Genomic DNA, 21,284 nt, shown 5'->3' with positions numbered 1-21,284 from the left:
TTGTTTGCTATTGGTATATAGTATGGCTAATGATTTTTGTGTGTTTATTTTGTATCCTGCCACTCTACTAAAAGTATCTATCCATTTCAAGGGTTCTTCTGGTAGAGTCTATAGATCTCTTACAGAATTATATTACCTACAAATAAAGGCACCTTGACTTCTTCCTTGCCCATTTGCACCTGTCTGTTCTCTTCTCTTGTATTACTGCTGAAACTAAGACTACCAGTACTATAAGAATGGAGAAAGCGGACAATAATGGAACTGCTTTGTGGTTTCCCAAATTTTGTAAAATGTTGGCTATAGGTCTGTCATATGTGTTTCTTATAGTCTGAGTTTCTCAGAATTTTTAGTAAGAATGGATATTGGATTTTGCCAGGTGCCTTTTCTGCATCTACTGAAACAACCCTGTTCTGTCCTTGAGTCTCCTGTGTAATTCATAACATTTATTGATTATATGTGTTGAATTATTCAAGCATTTTAGTTGGAGTTTAATCCAACTTGATCATTGTGAATGATCTTTGTGATGTGTTCTTGAGTTCAGTTTGCAGGTATTTTGTTGAAAATGTTTGCATCTAAGTACATCAGAGAAATTTCTTTTCTTTTTTATCTATCTTTGGTATCAGGGTAATACTAGCCTTGTAAAAGGAGTTTGGCAATATTCCTTTCTTTGCTGTTTTGTTGCAGCTCTTTATTGATTCTTTGTAAATTTCACATCTCAATTGTCTCTTTGTCCCTTTGCATCTACCTTCTGCCCTTGCAATCTTCTCCCCCAAAAGAAAAAAAAAATTTTTTTTTCTCCTAGTAGAAGCTGTAGTGTGTCACACAATATATATCCTTTTGTCTACATATCTTCACTTGCAAATGTTCATTGCAGTGAATCAGTGGTCTGGTTCGAGGCCTCTGGCTTCTGCTCCACTATCTATACTAGAGCCTTACCGGGACTTCTTTCAGATCTCCTGTTGTTGCCCAGTGTCAAAGAGGTTCTGCAGCTTTGGGTCGGTAGGACCGGCCCCTTCACATATTCCGTAGATAGAGTAGATGCTGGGGTGAGCCGACGCAGAGCCCAGGATCTGGGCCTGGGTGGTAGCTGATTTGGTCAGCTAGCCAGGTCTCCCACACCCACACCACAGGGCGAGTTCTCCAGCACCGCCCTGGCTAGCTCACCCAATGCCTAGCTTACCCAGTGCTTTGGCAAGGGTTAAAGCTAGCTCTCCTGCTCTCATGCCCTCAGGCTGGCTCACCTTTGCCCATATCACACAGCCAGCTCAGCCAGCAAGGGGCAGGGCCAGCTCTCCCTCTCTCATGACCCTGTGGCCAGCTCTCATGCCTGCTATAGGTGGTGAGGGATGCAGGGTCCTAGGTGCAGACCAATGTGCATGTAAGTGTGGGACCAGCTCTCCCACACTCACAGGCCAGCTCACCTGTGTGCACGTTCATACACACACACATGCGTGCACACACACACACACTGCCACCAGGACGAGCTCTACTGTGTTATCTGGGTGTGGTGCAGAGCTTGCTCTCCGGAATGCAGCAGCCAGTGAGGGACAGGGCCAACTCTGCTCAGCTCTTGGATATCAACATGGTTCCAGGCAGCATCACATGGACTTTGGTGACACTATGAGCCGTGGACAGGGACACAAACCCCTGCTGCTGTGTGGCCGTGGACCCACATATGGTACTTAGTGGTAGCATGGGCCAGGACTTCACCATGGGCTCAGGTTTGGGGCAGTTCCTTTCCACCCTCACTGTTGAGTTCTGCCTTTCTCCATAGTGCTCTTTTTCTCTCCCATCTTTCTACCGCATCACTGCACATCATTATGGCTCCCACTGTGGGTGAGCCACATTGCTGGCTGGTGGGCCTCTGGGTATCTTCTACCATGTGGCTGACAGTGGGCCTCTCTATTCTTTGCTATTTTATTGACTAGTTTTAGAAGTATCAGTTGTTAGTTCTTCTTTGGAGGTCTAGGAAAATGCACCTGTGAATCTATCTGAGCCTGGACTTTTTAGTTGAGAAAGATTTAATTACTACTTCAGATTCACTGCTTGCTGCAGACTTGTTTAAATTGTTTACCTCAAGTTGGCTTAATTTTTTGTATTATATTATTCATCTATTACAGATTTCCAATGTAGTAGAATATGTCCTTTTAAAAAGACCAAATGATTTTCTGAATTCCATTAGTGTTTGTTGTAATGGCTTTCTTTTCATCACTGGTTTTATTAAATTGGATCTTATATCTCTCTTTTGATTTGTTTGGTTAAAGATTTGTCACATTGATTCTTTTTGTTGTTGTTTTGTTTTGTTTTTATATCATTAGTTTCAACCCTGGTCTCAATGTTTTATTTCAATCGACTGTTTTGGGGGTTGTCTTGTTTTCCTAGGGCCCTGGGGTATATTATTCATTATGCTATTTGGAACCTCTGATGTCTTAATGTTGGTGGTTTAGAGCAATAAACTTCTTTCCCAGGGCAGCTTTCATTGTCTCCCATAGGTTTTGGAATGTTGTTTTCATTTTCATTCCATTCCAAGAATTTTTCTGTTTCATACTTGATTTCTGTAGGGACCTAGTCATCATATAATAGGGTTTAATCTCTAGGAGTATCTATGTATTCTAGGGTTTCTCTTGCTGTCGATTTGTAGTAATTTTCCATTGTCATGAATGTGAGAAATTATTTCAGTTTTCCTCTATTTGTTGATACTTGCTTTATGTCTGAATGCATGATTTATTTTAGAGAAAGATCTATGGGCTTCTGAGAAGAATGTATATGCTGCAGTGTTTTCATGTTCTGTAGTGTCTGTTAAGTCCATTTGATTTATAATCATTTAATTCACATATTTCTCTATTTTTTTATTTTTTAAAAAAATTTACTTTATGTATATGAGGTTTTGCCTGCATATATACTATGTACTGTGTGTATGCCTGGTGCCCATGGAAGAAAAGGGTGCAAGAAAAGGGTGTCGGATCCCCTAGAACTGGAGTCACAGGAGGTTGTGAGCCACCATGTGGTTGCTGGGGTCGAACCTGGGTTCTCTGGAAGAGCAGCCGGTACTCTTACCTGCTGAGCCATCTGTCCTGTCCCTCTGTTTATTTTTTGCTGGGAAGACCTGTCAACTGATGAGAATGAAGTTCTAAAGTCACGTGCTATTGTTGTGCTAGGTTTAATCCGTGCCTTTATGTCTGTTACTATTTATTGCATGAAATTGAGTCCACCTATTTTGAGACATATATTTAAAATCATAATGCTTCTTGATTATCTCCATTATCAACTCTGAGGGATTGTCTTTTCTTACTGGCTTGGGTTTGAAGTCTGTTTTGTCACATGTTAGGAAAGGAGGACCTGCCTGTTTCTTAGGTCAATTTGCTTGAAGTACCTCCATCCATCCTTTCACCCTAAGGTTGTCTATGGTTAGATGTGTTTCTTGGAGGCAGCAAGATGGTTCCTGCCTTCTGATCCACTCTACTAATCTGTGTATTTTGATTGGGGGATTGATATCATTAAGATTTAGAATACTAAAAAGTATATATTGATTTCTGTTATTTTGTTGATTTTTGTAGCATTTGGGTTTTTTCCTTTGTTTCTCTTCCTTAACTATTATTCTAGCATGGCTTACTGTTTTCTGTGACCTTGTGGATGGATTTTTTTTTTTTTCTCTTCAGTCCCAATGATTCTTTTAGGTAATTTTTGTAGAAGTGATATGATGTTCATAAATTCCTTTAGCCTGTTTTTATTGTTAAAAGTCTTCACTTTTCCTTCAATTATGGCAGATAGATTTGCAGAGTATAGTATCTGGTTGGTACTGTCTTTTAGAACTTGAAATGTCTAGGCTCTCATAACTTCTAAAGCTTCAGCTAACTAATCCGCTGTTATCCTGATGGACCTGCTTCTGTGTGACTCGGTGATTCTCACTTAGTTCTTTCAGTATACTTTTTTTGTGTTTTATATATTTAGTGTTTCACTTCTGACAGAAGGGCGTCTTTTTCTTTTCTGGTCTTTAACTTTATGGTGCCCTAAATACTTCCTGTGTCTGGACTGGCATATCTTTTCAAAACTGAGAAATTTTGTTGTTTGTTTGTTTGTTTGTTTGTTGAGATGGAAAGAGTCTCACTGTGTAGTCCTGGATGGCCTGGACCTTGCTCTGTAGACCAGGCTGGCCAGAGACTCACAGAGACCCAGCCATCTTTGCCCCCAAGTGCTGGGACTAAAGATGTCACCACCATGCCTAGACCGTTAGGATTTTTTAGTGTTTCTGTGTCTCTAGAATTATGTTCTGCTTCTATGTCTATTACCCATAGATTTTATCTTTTCTGTATGCCACGTATATTTGGAATTGTTTTGTCTTTGTTCTTATTGGATGGTTTGTCATCAAGCCGTCCTTTCCTTGATCCATTCTATGGTGACATTTTCCACAGAGATTTTTATTTGACTAATTTCTATCATGCCAGATTGGTCTGTCTTCAGCATGTCTATCTTAGAATAATTCCTCCTAATTATTATAGTCATTCTTTTGAGTCTTTTGACTGGTATTTCATCTAATTCACTCACCATTACTGTTAGATTGGTAATTTTTGGCGTTAGCTTGGCTTTTCATGTATCTGCTGAAGGGAGCCAGTTCTCTAGTTCCACCATGTGGGACCTGGGAACTCCGCCTATCAGGCTTGGCTGCAGATGCCCTTCCCTAGAAAGCCATCTCATCACCAGCCCCATACAGGTTGAGTGTAAGGATTGTCTTCCGATTTGTTTGCTTGATTTTTTATGTATATCAATATTTTACCTTTTTTACATCCCTGAATGTCTGTGCACCCCATGTGTGTCTGTCACTCAAGGAGGCCAATAAGAGGCATTGGATCCCCTAGAACTAGAGTTACAGAGAGTTATGAGCTGCCATATGGGTGATGGAATCTAAGGTCAGGTCCACTGCAAGAGCAAGTACTCTAAACTGCTTAGCCATCTCTCCAGTTCCCCTGACCCCTACAGTTTTAAACTTTAACTTCTTTTAGATCCAATTGCAGGTCATGTAATATCTTTCACTAATGAATTACAAAAACTGGTAAGGATGAGGGGGTAAGCTCTGAGCTTAGTGTAGTCCAGTTCCCATGTGCTAAACTCAAGTGAAAATGAGTACTTTTTACTTTATCATCCAAGCAGCATGTTCCAAAGGAGAGAAGTATCTCAAACTAGGCTTCTACGTCTTTCAGAGTGGCATGGCCAGTTATTTATAGGCAAGTAGTAACCTGGAGGTTGAGCTTTATCCTTACAGAAGAGTCATTGCTGGCTAGGTGCCATAGCACATGCCCGTAATCCCAGCACTCAAGAGTGAGGCAAAAGGCAGCATAGCAAGGCCCTGTCTTAAACAAACATATAAACAAAAACCACACATTGTTTGTAAGGGATCTGTCATTCCCAAGTTCACATTTGCCATTAGAAAGTGGGAGAAGACACCCAGTCAGAAGTGATGGCACATTGAAGCACTTAGGAGGTTGATGCCAAGAGGTTAGATATTAGAGGCCAGCCTAGTCTATGTAGTAAAACCCTGTCTCCAAAAACATTTAAAAAAAAAAAAAAAAAAAACATGGAACACCATATCAAACGCCCATAAGATGGAGCTGAGTTTGCCCTAAGGCTGAGCCTATGCTGACCCAACACAATTATACTGAGTCATGTACTGCATTTGTACCTTCAGCGCCTGGTCCCTGGGGCCACGAGGTGAATTGTGCCCGGTGTTCATAGTTCATAGTTCACAGTTCATAGTTCATAGTTCATAGTTCTTTTGTTTTCAGTGCTAAGCTTTGAACCTAAATCCTCATACATGATAAGAAAGCACTCTCCTAGTGAATATATTCACAGCTGCTATTGCTTCTTATTCTGTCTATCTATCTATCTATCTATCTATCTATCTATCATTTATCTGTCTGTCTGTCTATCTATTTATTTAAAAGGTTTTAGCGCTCTTCAGGGTCTCACTATATAAATAGCCTTTACTGTCCGGGAACTGGCTATATAGACAAGGCTGGCCTCAAATTCACAGAGGTCCACCTGCCACCTCCTAAATGCTGGGGTTAAAGGCATACACCATCATGCCTGACTTTTTTATTTTTGAGGTAGTCTCATGAAGTTGGCCAGGTTACTCTTAAATTCCCTGTATGACCCAGGCAAACTTTGAACTGGTGATCCTCCTGGGGCTTCCAAGGGCTGGGATCTCAACCAAACATTATTCTCAATGAAAGACTTTATATTTTAAAAGAAGACAGTCAAGCTTGCCTCTTTTCACCAGACACAGACAGTAAACAAGTAAAGACAATTGCAAATAGCCCCTTAAGGGTTTTGAAAGACCGATTCCTCTACCTATGTATAGGTCTGTGCCCATAAAGGCAGAAACAACTGAACTGCTGTTCGTTGTGCCTCCGACTGCTCTTTGCTACTAATGGACTTTCAAACCAGCAGCTCTCTCAGAACTTCTAATTAAATGTTTCTCTTAGGTTGCAAAGAACATGTGCTGGAAGATGCAAAACCTGAGTCCATCAGTGACACTGCGGACTTAGCCCTGCCACCTGAAATGCCAATTCTGATTGACTCCCATGCCCTGAAAGACATCCTGGGACCGCCACTGTATGAGCTGGAGGTGATCATTCTCATAGCTGTGTTTGCACTGGGTCTTGCTTGATGTTGGGCAAGTAGACTTGGGTTTTCTGAGGCTGAAGTTCTGTCTTATATGGGAAATTTCCTGTCTGCTGTTGCATTTAGGTGCCTGATGTGATTGTGTGGCTCCTGAAGGAAGGTGACCTAAGTCATGTCCTCTTCTGGGCAGCCAGGCTGACCTAGTCATTTTCTCCCTTTCGTGAGTGACTCAACTTTGTTGACTTGCCTCTGCAGGAGAATTCTGTCTTCTGTTGTATGCATTAAAATCAAGGATGTCTTGTTGTCCTGTGCCCCTTGAGGGTTTGGGAAGGAGGCAGCGAATCAGTCTGATGCCAGCCATCTGAAAACAAGAACTAGTTTAGGTCAGACTGCTGTTAGTGCCAAACCTACTGTCCCGTGTATAATTTCTCAGAAGTTAAGCCGTGTACTGGTCTAACACTATTGCTATCTTTTCTGCCTTTCCCTTTCCCACCTCACAGAAGTCCTAAGAGCCAGGATGAGTTGAGGCAGCAGGTGGACATGGGTTATAGAGTAGAGCATTGATGGCATTATGCCCTTTGGGGATCTAGATATGTAGGTGTATTCATGGGTAAGTTCCTAGGAAAGATTTGTAAAGATGTCTAGAAAATGAATCTGTTAAACATAGGGCAGTCTGTCCAACAGAAATTTAGAATCATTATCAGTGATGATGTTTTCCCCCAAGGGTTACAACCGAGGGGAGAAGAAAGAGTCCCTGCACCCATCTACCTAGTTCATGTATTAACTTTTGAACTGGCTATTGAAGCTAATGGCCTACCCACCAAGCTCCCGGTTATCAAAACTGGCCTTGTTTATTCCTGACAGTGAATCTGAACTTGAATCATGTAACCAAAGACATTATTTGGGTTGTTTGAATTCTTAAGATATGATGGATTTAAGTTTAAAAGAAACTGAACTTAACTTTGGTTATAAAAAGTAGTTAATCTGCTTTCTTGCTGTTAGGAGTCAGTGAGTTCATGAGTGAAAACAGGGGTTCTGATCCCATGTTCCTAGACTATCCAGAAAAGGCTCATTCCAGCAGTTCTCTGAGAATTTAAACTATATTAAGACAAAGGATTGAAACATGTTTCTGATGTATAATCCTTCTCAGCTGATGTTGGGTTTGGATGCATTTTTGCCATTTTAGGAGCTCTGGCAGAGAAACAGCAGAAAGAACAGAAAGGAGAAACTGTAAACATGGCTTAACAGCGCTGTTTGATGTCATTTGAATTTCCTTAGAGCATCTTGGCCATTACATGTGAATATGTCTACCAATTTGAATGTAAAAGAAGACTCTAGTAGGCAGTCTGCAAACCTCACTCTTGTTAAGAGCCTGCTCATCCTGTCCCCTCACACTGTCCCATCTTGCCAGGCACTCTGTGGATGCACTTGCGGCTTGCTATGCTTTTGTATCATTGTCCTTCATCTTCTGCGGTCTGTCAATCCTGGAGCATATTCACATTTATATCCTTGTAATATCTGCCAGAGCCTGACTAGTTTGCCATAGCTCCTTGTGAAAGGACTGAAGTGAATGTAAAATCTTGGTGGGTCCATAAGTCTTCCTCTACACTAAAAAGATCACAAAGAACTTTGCACATTTGCAAATACCACTACTTTAGTCATGTGAAGTAAAAGCAATATAAATGCATTAGAGCATTAGATTGCAAATGCTCCTTAAGTGTTGCTATTTGAAGTATTAAAACCAGCAGGGCTAGAGAAACAATTCAGCAGATTAAAGGAGATTACCCACAATACCTGAGATCCAGGGTTCAGTCCCCAGATCCCACACAGTGGAAGGTGAGGACAGATTCCACAAAGTTGTCCTCTGACCTCCACACACATTCTGTGGTGTGTATGCATGTACACACTCACAAACGTTTTCAGGGTTCCCCCCCTTAAAAAAAGCAACTGCTAAGAGACGCAGTCTAGCATTCATTAAGCTTTTCTTTAAACATGCTAAATGCTTTGTCGATATGCATGTTAGCCTAATGGGCAGTATGGGTGGGAAGAGAACAAAAATCAATTTGAGGGCTGGGCTTAGAGTTTGATGATACACTGCTTGCTGACATGCACAAGGCCCTGGAAGAGGGATGAACTTGAGATACTTTTATTCTACTTTGAAACATAGTGAGGAGAACATCTTTAGAAGGTTTGTGTGTTGCTCATACAGGCGGATACCACTATATGTATGTGCCAGTCAGAGGACAGATTTCAGGAATCAGTTTTGTCCTTTCATTATATGAGTTCTTCTATGGATCAAACTCAGGCCATCAGGCTTGGCAGCAAGCACCTCTAGCAGCTGAGCCATCTCCCCAGCCCTTGAAAAATCGTCTCAACCTCAAGCTTCCACCTGGGCTAGCTGATAGAACTGGTGATTCCACAACTGAGTAATGATAATGGGAAGTGAGTAGGTTAGTGCGGTAGGTGAACAGGGTTTTGAAGTTGTTTTGTTGAGCCACTTAGGGAATTCTATAAAACATACCTTTGCCTTCCCACCTTGTTTTGAGACAGATCCTTCTTGGTTTTGATACTACATGTCAGGCTAACTGGTCCATAAGCTTCTCCACCTCTGCTGCCTGTTTCCTGTAGGAATCCTCGGGTTAGATATGCGCTGCCATGGTCGGCTTTTTACTTGAGCCTGGGACTGAACTCAGGTTATCAGATTTGCAGGGCAAACTCTTTCACTCACAGCACCTTCCTTCCAGCATGGTTTCTTCTTAAATTTTATGAGTATGGGTTGTTTTGCCTGAATATATGTCTATGTATCACCGGCATATGTGGCATATATGGAGGCCAGAAGAGGGAATGGGATCCCCTAAAACTGGAGGTAACAGGCACCTGGCTGAGCCAACATGTTTTAGTAGCGGAACCTGGATCATCTTGACTGATGAGCTACCTCTCTAACCTCTTGCCTGATTTCTTGAAGCAACAATAGTTTTAAGGATTCAGCTGTAAGAACATGATTGACAGCTACTAAAAAAATTTTAATAAATGGCTTATTATGTTAAACGTGATTTTGTTATTCTTAAGGGTTAGTTCATCCATCCCTAGAGAGAAGCCATGTAATGAAAAGAAAATTGACTCTGTAATAATTTTTTAAATTGTGAAATTTTATCTATTTGTGTTGTTCTTAAGCAGCACTGGTGGCCTACATATTGATCTTTTCCATGTTTTTCAATTAAATATAGAACAGAGTAGGCACTGGTACCAGAGGGAAGTGAGCTGGGCTGGGGCTGAAGGCTAGCTAATCTGCCATCTACCTGTGAGGTTAAAGGTCAAAGTGAGCTTTTAACATAAGCTGACTGACTACCCAGTGGATTCAGTGATGCCACGGTTTCCACTGCACATGCCTGCTAGAAAAAGACCGGGTATGAGCACCGAGCTCCCTCCCGGAAGCCAGCCAGCCTCTGCTGTTCCCTAGTGACCCAGGTACTGGCAGCAGGGAAGTCCCGCACTGGGCTGCACTTGGTGGCATTCTGTACTTGACTTTCTCTGACAAACACAACCACAGGGTGGGCAGTCTGGAGACATGGGTGCAGTCAAAAGCAGCATTGCTGTCTGCTGTCTTCCAGTTGTTCCTTTGCATCTTCATACGTGGAGTATGTTAAACTATAGCTTATAAACGTGGATTCATAACCCAGCAAAGTTTGTTCCACTTAAACTGGCAGCCAAGCAGCACGGGGCTAGGAGTGGTAACAGAAAGCCCATGAGCTACCCCTCCTCAGACAATTGTGAGAGACGGCTGCTCCCTGAAGCAAACTCACATACTGAAAACCCAGCCAGCCACACTGGGTATGTAGAGATTCGCAGTCTAATAAAGATACACTGATGAAACTATGGATTCTTGAAAATCAAGGCATATATAACGTTACCAAGCTCTTGGAAGTCAGTTACCCATATTCTAGGACTAAATTGCATCTGGTAAATGCTAAATAACAAGTCAAGTAACTTGTGGCAGACATCCAGATAGTGAGGCATGTGACTCCAAATAATGTTAAGTAACAAGTTCTTAGAGGTTAGTGCTTAAGTTTGCTATGGAAAAGCAGTCTTACAGAACAATATGATTAAATTGCTCTGGAAGTAATTTCTACGCGTTGACATAATTGATATTTTCATCTTTCAAGGTATCTGAGCGTTTAAGTCAACCCGGAGTGGCAATAGGCTTAGCATGGACTCCCTTGGGTGGCAAGATCATGTTTGTGGAGGCAAGCCGAATGGATGGTGAGGGCCAGCTAACCCTGACTGGCCAGCTTGGAGACGTCATGAAGGAGTCTGCTCATCTTGCCATTAGCTGGCTTCGAAGCAATGCAAAGAAATACCACCTGACGAATGGTACGTGGACTAGACATGGTGGGGACACGGCTGAGGAGGAGGGCCCTGGATCATGATCCAAGGAGCATCTTCCACTGTTCAACGAAGGTGACACCATTCAGTTAAGTCCAGAGCTTGGATTCTGAACCCCTACAAAGACTTTAGTGACCATGTTAGGACTATTTGACCTAGTCCCTGAATTAGAAACAAAAACGAAGTTTTATTTTAAATCATACTTAGAATAAAATGAATCTTTCCATCCACACCTCACTCTAAGTATTCTCACTAAGTATACTAGCCATTAATATTTTTAAAGATCCATTTACACAAAACATTCATTTTTATGTTTGATTTTATTTAGTGGAAAAAAAATGGGTTTAATTTTTCTACATTAAAACCCTTTTTTTCTTTTTAAAGCTTTTGGAAGTTTTGATCTTCTTGACAACACAGACATCCATCTGCACTTCCCAGCTGGAGCTGTCACAAAAGATGGACCATCTGCTGGTGTTACCATAGTAACTTGTCTCGCCTCACTTTTCAGTGGGCGGCTGGTACGCTCAGATGTAGCCATGACTGGAGAAATTACGCTGAGGGGGCTTGTTCTTCCAGTAAGTATAGAAAACAGATCATGTGCTTGTGATTTTTACTAATAGATTTAAATTTACATGAATAGTAGTCTTCTTTCTGTAAAAACTTTGGTTTAAAATAGACATTATTAATACCTGTAACTAACATATCTTAAACTTTTAGTCAAGTAAAAGGAAACCTGCACCGTCTCTCATGCTTCCCTGTCATCTAAAAAGATTTATTTAAGAGAAAAGAAACATTAGTGTGAGTGTAGAAAGATCAGTAGTTCACCTGAATGTCTGTGGTCTAAGTGCATTGCCTGTACATAAAATGAGATTGTTGCTTTTAAGCTCATCCCACAGTTTTTGATTGATATCCTAGCACCTTGCAGAAATCTTAGATTACCGTAATTGGCAAGATTTACAGCAAAACCAGCAGTATAGAAATTAGAACTGAAATTAAAGTTGTCTATTAAATTTCAAAAAGCCGGGACTGGAGAGATGGCTCAGAGGTTAAGAACACTGGCTGTTCTTCCAAAGGTCCTGAGTTCAATTCCCAGCATCCACATGGCGGCTCACAACCAACTGTAAGGGGATCTGGTGCCCTGTTCTGGTGTGTAAGCATACTTGCAGGCAGAATGCTGTATAAATAAATAAATGTTAAGAAAAACTTTCAAAAAGCCTGCCTTTATCCGTAGGTTCTTGGGCTCCGGTGCATACCCTGACCTGCCTCTGCTAATGCTGTGGTTAAACACGCTGTGGTTAAACACGCAGGACTTGAGTGTTAGGGCTTTCAGAACTTGTCAGACAGGACAGAATTTTAACAGAGCCATAGCAAAAACAAAAGAAGAGCTAATATTCTTTACTCTGCTAAAGTCCTTTTATGAGTGAGATTATCGAAGTTCCAGTAGGTAGGACCCTTAAGGGGTCAGGCACAGCTAAACCCCAGCAAATCAAGAAGACTGGAGCAGCATGGGCAACTTAGTGAGACCCGTCCTCAAAGTAAAAAGGAGCCAACGATTCAGCTCAGTAGCAGTGGACTTGCTTAGCCTTGCATATAAGACTCAGTTCAATTCCTTATATTGAAAAACCACTAAAACCATTGTGCCTCAGTATTTTCATTCAACCATACAAAAACCATGAAGAAAAATGGTAGAAAAAAAAAATACTTGCTAAGGCTGAAATAAAAGGGATTTTGGATTGAGTGTGTCTTCGGTTTGAAGAGGGACTAGAAAAAAAAATACATGGCATAATCAATCTGGCATATCTATTATCTAACAGGAATTATAGCAAACAGCAAGATGGAATAGTCGAAGAAATAACAGAAGCATATCCTGGAGCAAAACGTAGCCTCAACATAGCTCCAACCAGCAAAGATGTTCTTGGAGTTCTCAGCTCACTGAATGACACTGGATATACAGTGTAAACAGTATTATATATAGTGTCTTGCTGTCTTTCAATCAAGTGTGAGTGTAAAATAGACATTCCATACTAGAAGGAAGACCGTCTCAGAATTTGCTCTGAAGAAGGCACTCCAGAAAAGCATAGTAAAGCTGGGTGACAGCTGTGGAGGAAGGCCTACAGTTAGGCTGCAGCAGGTGTTAGAAGTCTCTGAGCAGTTTAGGCAGCAGGCAGCCTTTTTTTTTTTTTTTTTTTTTTTTTTCTGGCTCAGTCTCTAATTGCAGGCCAGTCACCTGGGTGGCTGAGCAGGCGGGCCTACTTCTGTGTGATGCATAGGAGACCCAAGTCCTCACCTATGGGCTTTCCCAGTCTCTGTAGATAACCTCAGACATGATACCTCGATACCTAATAGGGCAAGTGATTCAAGACATCAATCCAGGCAGCTTTCTTTTTCATGCCTTTGCCTTGAAATTCACATAGCATCACTTCCAATATAGTATGCTTCTTATAGACAAGTTACAAAGCCAGACCCACATTGGAGGGAAAGAGAATTAGACTCCCCCTTTTGTGAAGGAGCCATTATGAGGCATAGGTTTTATGGGGGGGGAGGGGGAGGTTTTGTTTTGGATTTGGGTTTTCAAGACAGGGTTTCTCTGTGTAGCCCTGGCTATCCTGGAACATGCTCTGTAGACCAGGCTGGCCTCGAACTCAGAGGTCCTCCTGCCTCTGGTATGCTGGTATTAAAGGCATGTGCCACCACTTGGCCAGGCAGTTTTGTTTTGTTTTTAAGCCACAAAAGGGGCCAGGCTTGCTGACACATGCCTTTAATAGCAGCACTTGGGGGCTGAGAGCAGAGGCAGGCAGATCTTTGAGTTCAAGGCCAATCTAATCTACAGTCTACCCCAAGAGTCTAGTTCAGAGTGTACTTGTTTTTAGGTGGCACAAAAGCCTTGTTGCTTTGTGGTAATGAAGACAGTAATCCTGCAGTATACATCTGAACTTCCTCTGTAAACGCTGTTTTGTTCATTTAAGACTATTTCATAAAAACAAAAATGGTATATATTGAGATAGATAGCATGGTGTTCAATACATCATTTACAACATTTAAATCAAAGTGTTTTTTATTTCATCCATTTGTTATTTCTTTATGGTAAAATCTTCCAAAATCCTTTCTTCTAAGAATAGTATAACCACGCTAATTTAATGCTGCTACACAATTAACCTAAACATAATGTTGCAAATGACAATTTAAAAAAGTCATTAAAATTTGAGATTTTCTCTCATTAAAAATATGGAAGTAGCAGAAGTATTTTAAATAGGCTACCATTAAGCCTTTTAGTGGCTTCCCAGCTTGTACTATCACAATATGGGAATTGGGCTGAATGTCTTAAGTGATGGTTTGGGAAAAGGTAGATGCACTTGGCAGTGACCGTAAACCTTGAAAGCTGTCTTCTTTTGCCTGGCAGGTAGGTGGTATTAAAGACAAAGTACTAGCAGCACACCGAGCAGGACTGAAGCAGATCATAATTCCACAGAGGAATGAAAAAGACCTTGAAGAAATACCAAGCAACATCAGACAAGATCTAAGTTTTGTCACAGCAAGCTGCCTGGATGAAGTTCTAAATGCAGCTTTTGATGGTGGCTTTACTGTCAAGACCAGACCTGGTCTCATTGACAGCAAACTTTAGGCTCCAATGTTGGTTGTAATTTTAAGTATGAGGTGCCAAGAGGTCCTGGAAAGGCTGGTTTTAGGCACCAGTAAGCAAAATAGCCCTAATTTGTGAACATAATCAAAATTGCAATGAGTCTGTTCAAGTAGTTGTTGGTGTTTATTACAGAAATGTTGGTTTAATAAAGTAATTAAAACTAGAATTCTGGTCTTCAGTGGGTTGGGTGTCCCTGGGAAGGATACAGGACGTTTTCTGTGGTCCCAGAACAAAAAACTGGCTAGAAATGTCAGGTCCACTACAGACTTGAATCCAATTCAGAGGAGGAGTGTCGATCCAAGAATCCTTCTCACAGTGTGTAACTGTGGGTGATGGTGGCGCAGGCACTCTGGCACAGGCAGATGGATCTCTGTGCATTCATGGCCAGACTGGTCTACATAGGAAGTTCTAGACAGCCAGGGCTGCATAGGGAAACCCTGTCTCAAAAACCAAATCAAACAGTTGGCACACACTCCTAACTATAGAGACCTACGTATAGTTTATTGGATCCTGGAACCAATCACTTATAAGGGAAATGGGCAAAGAAAAACTCTAGGCAATTGTCCTTATATTTGTGTTAAGGAGTCTAGGATGAGGCCCACACATGACCGTACTTAGGCTGAGGGGAGCAGCAATGTGAACACTTATATGGGATAGGGCATGTGTTGGCAGTCACTACAGCAGTACAAGATTTGGGTGCCTGTAATCTCAAAGAAGTACAGGTCCGAGGGGAAGCGGTGTATGCTGGGAAGATCCCTAAACTCAGAATCCTCACTACTGCTCCCTTCCCTTCTACTTGTTTATGCCAAATCCCGAGTGTATCAACTTGCCTGTCCTCTTCTGTGACTCAGTCCAAGGTACCCGATGATGAAGGCAGCCCCTTAGGCTTACTGACTTTCTGAACCCAGTTTCTAACATGCCCATGTGTGAAATAATAGTTTAGTATTATTGCTGTTTCAACAAGAATGCAACATAACACCATTTTAATTCTAGAGTCAGAAACTTATATAAAAAAACATAAATATATATATTTTGACACTTCCTGGATGAGAATGGGGTGTGCAAGCTACCTGACCTCTTGCTCAGGCCTGGTAATACAATCTCTAGAGGAGATGACAGATCCAGGACTAGCTGGGTCACTCTGCTGTGGGGAAAAGGTCTAGACACTCAAAACACTTACCGGTGAGGTATCAACCTCTGTAATGCTGCCATTTTACTTACACAAGGAGTGAAGATTAACAACTGCCTCCAGCCAGGGAGTCTCCACAGCCAGCTCTGCCTCATGACTATCTGAGGTAGCTACAAAGAGTATCTTTTAAAACGGTGGAGTTCTCTGGGTCCCAGACACCAGCACTGACCTTCTACTTAGGAACTTCCATAGGGTACCTTCTGTGCTGTCTTATGTCTTAAGATTTTTGTGTGGCCATCTTTGTGTGTGCACATACGTACCTGCAGAGGCCAGAAGAGGGAGTCTGAGCTCCTGGAGCTGGAGTTAGAGGTGGTTGTGAGCTTCCTGGTGCAGATACTGGGAATTGAATTTGGGTCCTCAAGAACAGCAAGCACTTGGGAATCATCTCGCCAGCCCATCTTCCCTTTTTAAAAGTGCCATTTAAGATTTAATAGTGTGATTTTTGTTTTGGGTTTTTTTTTTTCTAACACTTTTTGGCTTGTTAGGGAGTTTTACTGGAGAAAATGTCCAGTGGTTACTACTAAAAGTATCTAATTTAGGGACATCTGTGACATTCAGTATTCCCACTGAACTCTTTCTCTCAGTTCCAGGCCTGGTAACCACTTTTTTATTCTAAGTGTTTTGGAGAAGTGGCACCATACATGTTTTCACCAAGTTGTCAGGTTTATCTAATTTGCTTTTTATGGCTGAACAATCCCTTCTACACCTATGGCACATTTTGTTCATCCATTCACGCACTGTTTTCTGACTGCTGGCTAAGGAAAAAAGTACTAATCTCTGCTTTCCTGATTGTTTTGGGATGTATTCCTAGAACTTCTGTTGATCAGAATGACCTCCTAAGATGCATGTGCTCCACACTCACTAGGAAAAGGGGAGAGAGCTGGCCACTTTGTGACAAGTGCTCCTCTGCCAGGAGACTACCAAGGTACCCTCTCAGAAGTAGAGGTGTCTGGCCCTCACCATTCAACTTACCAACATCTTGATCTTAAACTTCTGCCTCCAGATTTATGGAAAATGTATCTGTCCTTTAATATAAACACCAACAAACAGATAAATTCTGTCCAACTCTACTATTCCCCCCTCTCCCCCTTCTGTATGTTTGTGTGTGTGCTCGGTACTAGGGACTAAACACAGGGCCTTGCATATGCTAGGTTAAGTGCCCAAACACTGAGCTACACTACAACCTCAACCTCAGCTTAGCTGAAACTCTTTTCTATCTTGGCCATAACATATGACATTCTCACATGCACAGAAGTTTTCAGGTATTAAAGCTAAATAATGCTCTAAGTACCTTGGTTATCAATTTTATATTTCAATTGGTTCTGCCCATTTATTATCCCTCTGCACTTTTCTACGAACTACGAATAAGACTGAGACTCTGGATCACATAAGCTATATGCAAATTCAGGGGTAAATGTCTTCTGTTTTAGTTGTTCCTAAAATATATAATACCAATTGGTAAATCAATGACTATAAATAAGATAGCAGAGTATGAATGATATAAGTGTATGTGCTAAAACATAATTTTCTTTCCTAATAGCACTTCAAATTTGCATTCTGCACTACAGGTATAGCTCAGTAGAATGCTCGCTTAGCAGTGGAGAGGCCTAGCTTTAATCTCTAAAACAAAACCAACTTGTGTTGTGGTCATACCACATACCATCATTCATAATAGTGGGGACACAAGAAGGCCTAATTTGCAGAAACAACTCCCAACTCAGAAAAGAGTAGCTGCTTGACTACAGTACATTCTGATTCTCATCTGGGCATAGAAGTTAGTGATGTCTAAATCCAACACTAGGTGAAGGAACAGTCACTTCATTGCTGTGACAGTAACAGAGAAAAAGACTTATTGGGCGTGTAGTTTCAGGTTTCCACCCGCAGCTGACCCATCACTGTGAGCTTGTGTTGAAGGAGAACACTGGTGGAAAGGAAGGGAATGCCAGAGTAAAACTGTTCATCTCATGGCAGCTGGAAGAAGAGCCAGAGTGGAAGACCCAAAGACAAGACACACCCTTCCAAAATAAATTCCCCAGCGACATAACTTCCTCCAACTAGCACTCACCCAACAATCTGTTCAGCATAAACACATCCATTGGTGAAGTTATCTGTGGTACACTTTTCAATACCATCAGTCACTTTGGAGGACAGTTCGTGTCAAAACACATTTCACCCACCAAAACCAACTCAAGGCAGTCAACTGTTGAAGGCAAAAGCACTTAGTATCTTCACCTATGAGACACTTACTAGTGTGTTAATTCTTCCAAGTAAAAACTTCAGCTGGGATTACTGACTAGGTTTAATGAAAAACATGTTCAAGGTCACACTACTCTGAAAGGAGAAGCTGCACTGTGCACCTTCCCAATGAGAACACCTAGCAGCTCCTTAAACAAGAGAAGCAGGGTTAGTCAGTCTCCGACTTGATCAAGGTTCAACACTAATGCGCATTTGCTGTATTAACACGTACTGAGCCTTACAATGAAAACCATTCTTTATGAAAAAAACAAATGAGCTGGGCACGGTTTTAATTTCCACCAATCTCTGTGAGTCCACGGCCTATCAAGCCAGCGGGTGCTGCAGGGTGCAACTGTAAGACCCTAGCTTGATAAAAAGCCTATCAAAAGGATTTTAATTTTAGGAAAAACTTATCTTCAAGAAAAATTCATTTAAGATACACTACAGTGCTTGGTATAACAGCTAAGTTTTACGTGGGTGATGCAAACTTGATAAATGTCTTTTGGCAAATAATGTTAACTAACTTAACTGGACAAGTAAGACACTGAGAACTCCTTTGTGTTTTACCCACATACCTAGCCATGGAACACTGCTTAGTCTACAGGCTTCTTAACTGCCTATGCAGTGGTATGTGTGATCTTCCTCCTGCCAGTGCTGGTTTGGGATTACCTTTTCAAGATAATGTGCATAGTGACAGCACCTGTAAGCCACAGGCTCTACTCACTGTTCTATTTTTATCTTTTTTTTTTTCTATCTAGCAAAATGGTCACAAACTGACCCAGGTATGTTTAGTTTGGTTCAATGTTGTGTCAGTTATGGTTTTCCATTTTTTGATAACTTAAAAAAGTTAATTTTCAATTTTCATGTGTACAGGTATTTTCCCTGCAAGTATATCTATGTAACATGTGCCATGTCTGGTGTCCATGGAGAGCAGAAGGGTTCCAGATGGCTGTGAGCCACTACATGGGTACTGAGAGCTGAACCCAGGTCCTCTGGAAGAGCAGCCAGCGCTCTCACACACTGAACCATCTCTCCAGCCCATTTTTTGTTCTTAAATTTGGATTACTTACCAGATTTTCCTCTCAGGAATCTGAATAAAATTCGACATTTATCATTGCAGATGTTCCTGAGTTTAAAGAGCTCTAGAATTCTTTAAGGGCAGGAAATGAGGAATGACTAAACTCAACCCAAGTGTACACTGCATAAATGTGAGCCTTCAAGTCATACAGTTTAAAAATTAAAGCAAAAGGAAACTTACTCCCAACCAGTGATACACACTGAACTGGCCTGAGACTCAATTAAAAATGACAAATTTAAGCTTAAGAGCGGGAGTGCAGCATGAGAGGCCCTAGTTTGATCCCAAGAAACATAAACAGGTATACTGAAAGCAAAAGAACAAAGCCAAGAAGCCTCATGTATACTACCCAGAAAACTCCTCAGAGGCACCACAAGGGTCAAGGGCATCAACAGAAACTATCCACCCTAACAAAACAATGAAAAGAGAAGAACTAACTATTGGATGCCGAATCTCAAAGGAATAATGTTGCTACACTTCTGTGTGGGTCAAGAATATGAAAGCTTAAATTTAATTGCTAATAGATGTTAACATGTCAGCCTTACCTGCTGCTAAATACACATAAAATATGCCTTCACTTCCTAAAATTAGCAAAACAGGAAGGTAAACACCATTGAAGCCACTCCAGGAAACAACAATAAAAGTATCAAGACTTTTAAAATATTAATGTCCAAAACATACTGATATATATGAGGCTGATTTGTACATAGCAAAAATAAAAAATCTTGACATATCACACAACAAAATATTAGCTTAGAGTACAGTGAATGGTCAAGTTAAAAATGTTTTTTCCAGGGATTCAAGCGCAGTGGAAAGCTTGCCTGTGGGGGACACATGAAGCCCTAAGCTCAAGTCCAATACAAAAGAAAAAAAAAGTTTTGTTTCTATTTTTTCAGACAAAATTTTGCTCTGCAGGGTGACCTCAGACTCTTGCATCTGCTGCCTTGTCCTCCAGGCTCTAAGATCATATGCATGTGCCATGACCAGCCTTTCCCAAGACTATGAAAATGGCAACATCTAGGGTGATTGTTGTGTTGACGGTTTGCAACATCTAGGGTGATCGTTGTGTTGACGGTTTCACAAATAACCAATGAACATTTTCAAAATAAATGTATACAAGAACATGCCGTACACATTTAACTGTAAAATAAAATGTTGGTCAGCTCTGCATTTACAGTGAAGAGTACAATTCTCCACTGGACATGCCATTTTGAGATTTTAAAGTCTAGGCAAAATACAGTGAAACTACAAAATGATATACCAAGAGACAATATTAAGTTGCTTTCAGCCAAGCACTGTGGCATTTATCTGTCGTCATAGCACTTGGGGGACTGAGGTAAGATTGGGATTCAGGGCTACCCAGGCACACACATACACACAGTTGCTTTTCTAAATATTCATGCAAACAGAAATCTGGTTGTAATCTGTAGCTGAACTATCCTTTTTACCCTAAATATATATAACCCATAAGCACATGAAAACTAATTAAATATAAGGCTTACCTGTATTGAAAACAGTCAGAACCAAGCTCCCTGATCTATGAATTAGGGTAAGAGAGAAACTAAATGAATACTCAATGACTTTCTAAGCTTGGGGTCCCCACTAGGAAAATACAAAATTATCATTGCCAGATGTCTGCTGTGTACCCGAGTATAACTAGGAACATGACACTGAAGGTAAAATCTAGGATCCCATATTAGTTGGATGCTTATATTCTGCTGAAGCACTGTTTCAGGTTCAAGTACTTGTTCCTCATTTAACCCTTTACATACTCACCATAACTTTACCCCAGTGAACACATTAGGAAACTGGTCCCAAAGTAGGACAGCTGGTTAGGTTGGGTAGAGGTAAAATAGTACTTTGGAACTTGGAAGTCACAGTGCACAGTCAAGACCACCACTGGAGCTATGAAATGATAACATAACTCACTCTTATAAAGGAAAAGAGCGATCGTCATTAATTAGCCATACCCCTAATGTCCTTGTGGGAATCAAAATAGGAGGGGGAGGTGCCCAAGTCTTTTCCGTGCTTCACAATAAAACTAATATATGTCAACAAAACAGTGTCATATACTCTTGTGCTCTAAAATACAAACTGGAACAGAAAAATACCTTTGGACTTTATCAAACTTAGGGCTAAGGGGT

The 21,284-nt window shown here is 41.1% G+C and overlaps 1 protein-coding gene across 1 annotated transcript in view; it reads left to right on the top strand.

Moving 5' to 3' along the window:
- Lonp2 (lon peptidase 2, peroxisomal) overlaps positions 1-14,807 on the top strand; it is an 87,355-nt gene extending 72,548 nt beyond the window's left edge. The window contains exons 12-15 of the mRNA XM_021656639.2: positions 6,480-6,622; positions 10,782-10,989; positions 11,386-11,576; positions 14,402-14,807. Coding sequence (XP_021512314.1) covers positions 6,480-6,622; positions 10,782-10,989; positions 11,386-11,576; positions 14,402-14,623 — 764 coding nt within the window. The 3' untranslated portion in view covers positions 14,624-14,807. The remainder of the gene's footprint in view (positions 1-6,479; positions 6,623-10,781; positions 10,990-11,385; positions 11,577-14,401) is intronic.
- The last annotated feature ends 6,477 nt before the right edge of the window (positions 14,808-21,284 follow it).

Source organism: Meriones unguiculatus, chromosome 10 (assembly GCF_030254825.1).
Source record: "Meriones unguiculatus strain TT.TT164.6M chromosome 10, Bangor_MerUng_6.1, whole genome shotgun sequence".
Taxonomy (NCBI): domain Eukaryota; kingdom Metazoa; phylum Chordata; class Mammalia; order Rodentia; family Muridae; genus Meriones; species Meriones unguiculatus.
Note: the sequence above shows the minus strand (reverse complement) of the source record. Positions and strands in the feature narration are given on the sequence as shown.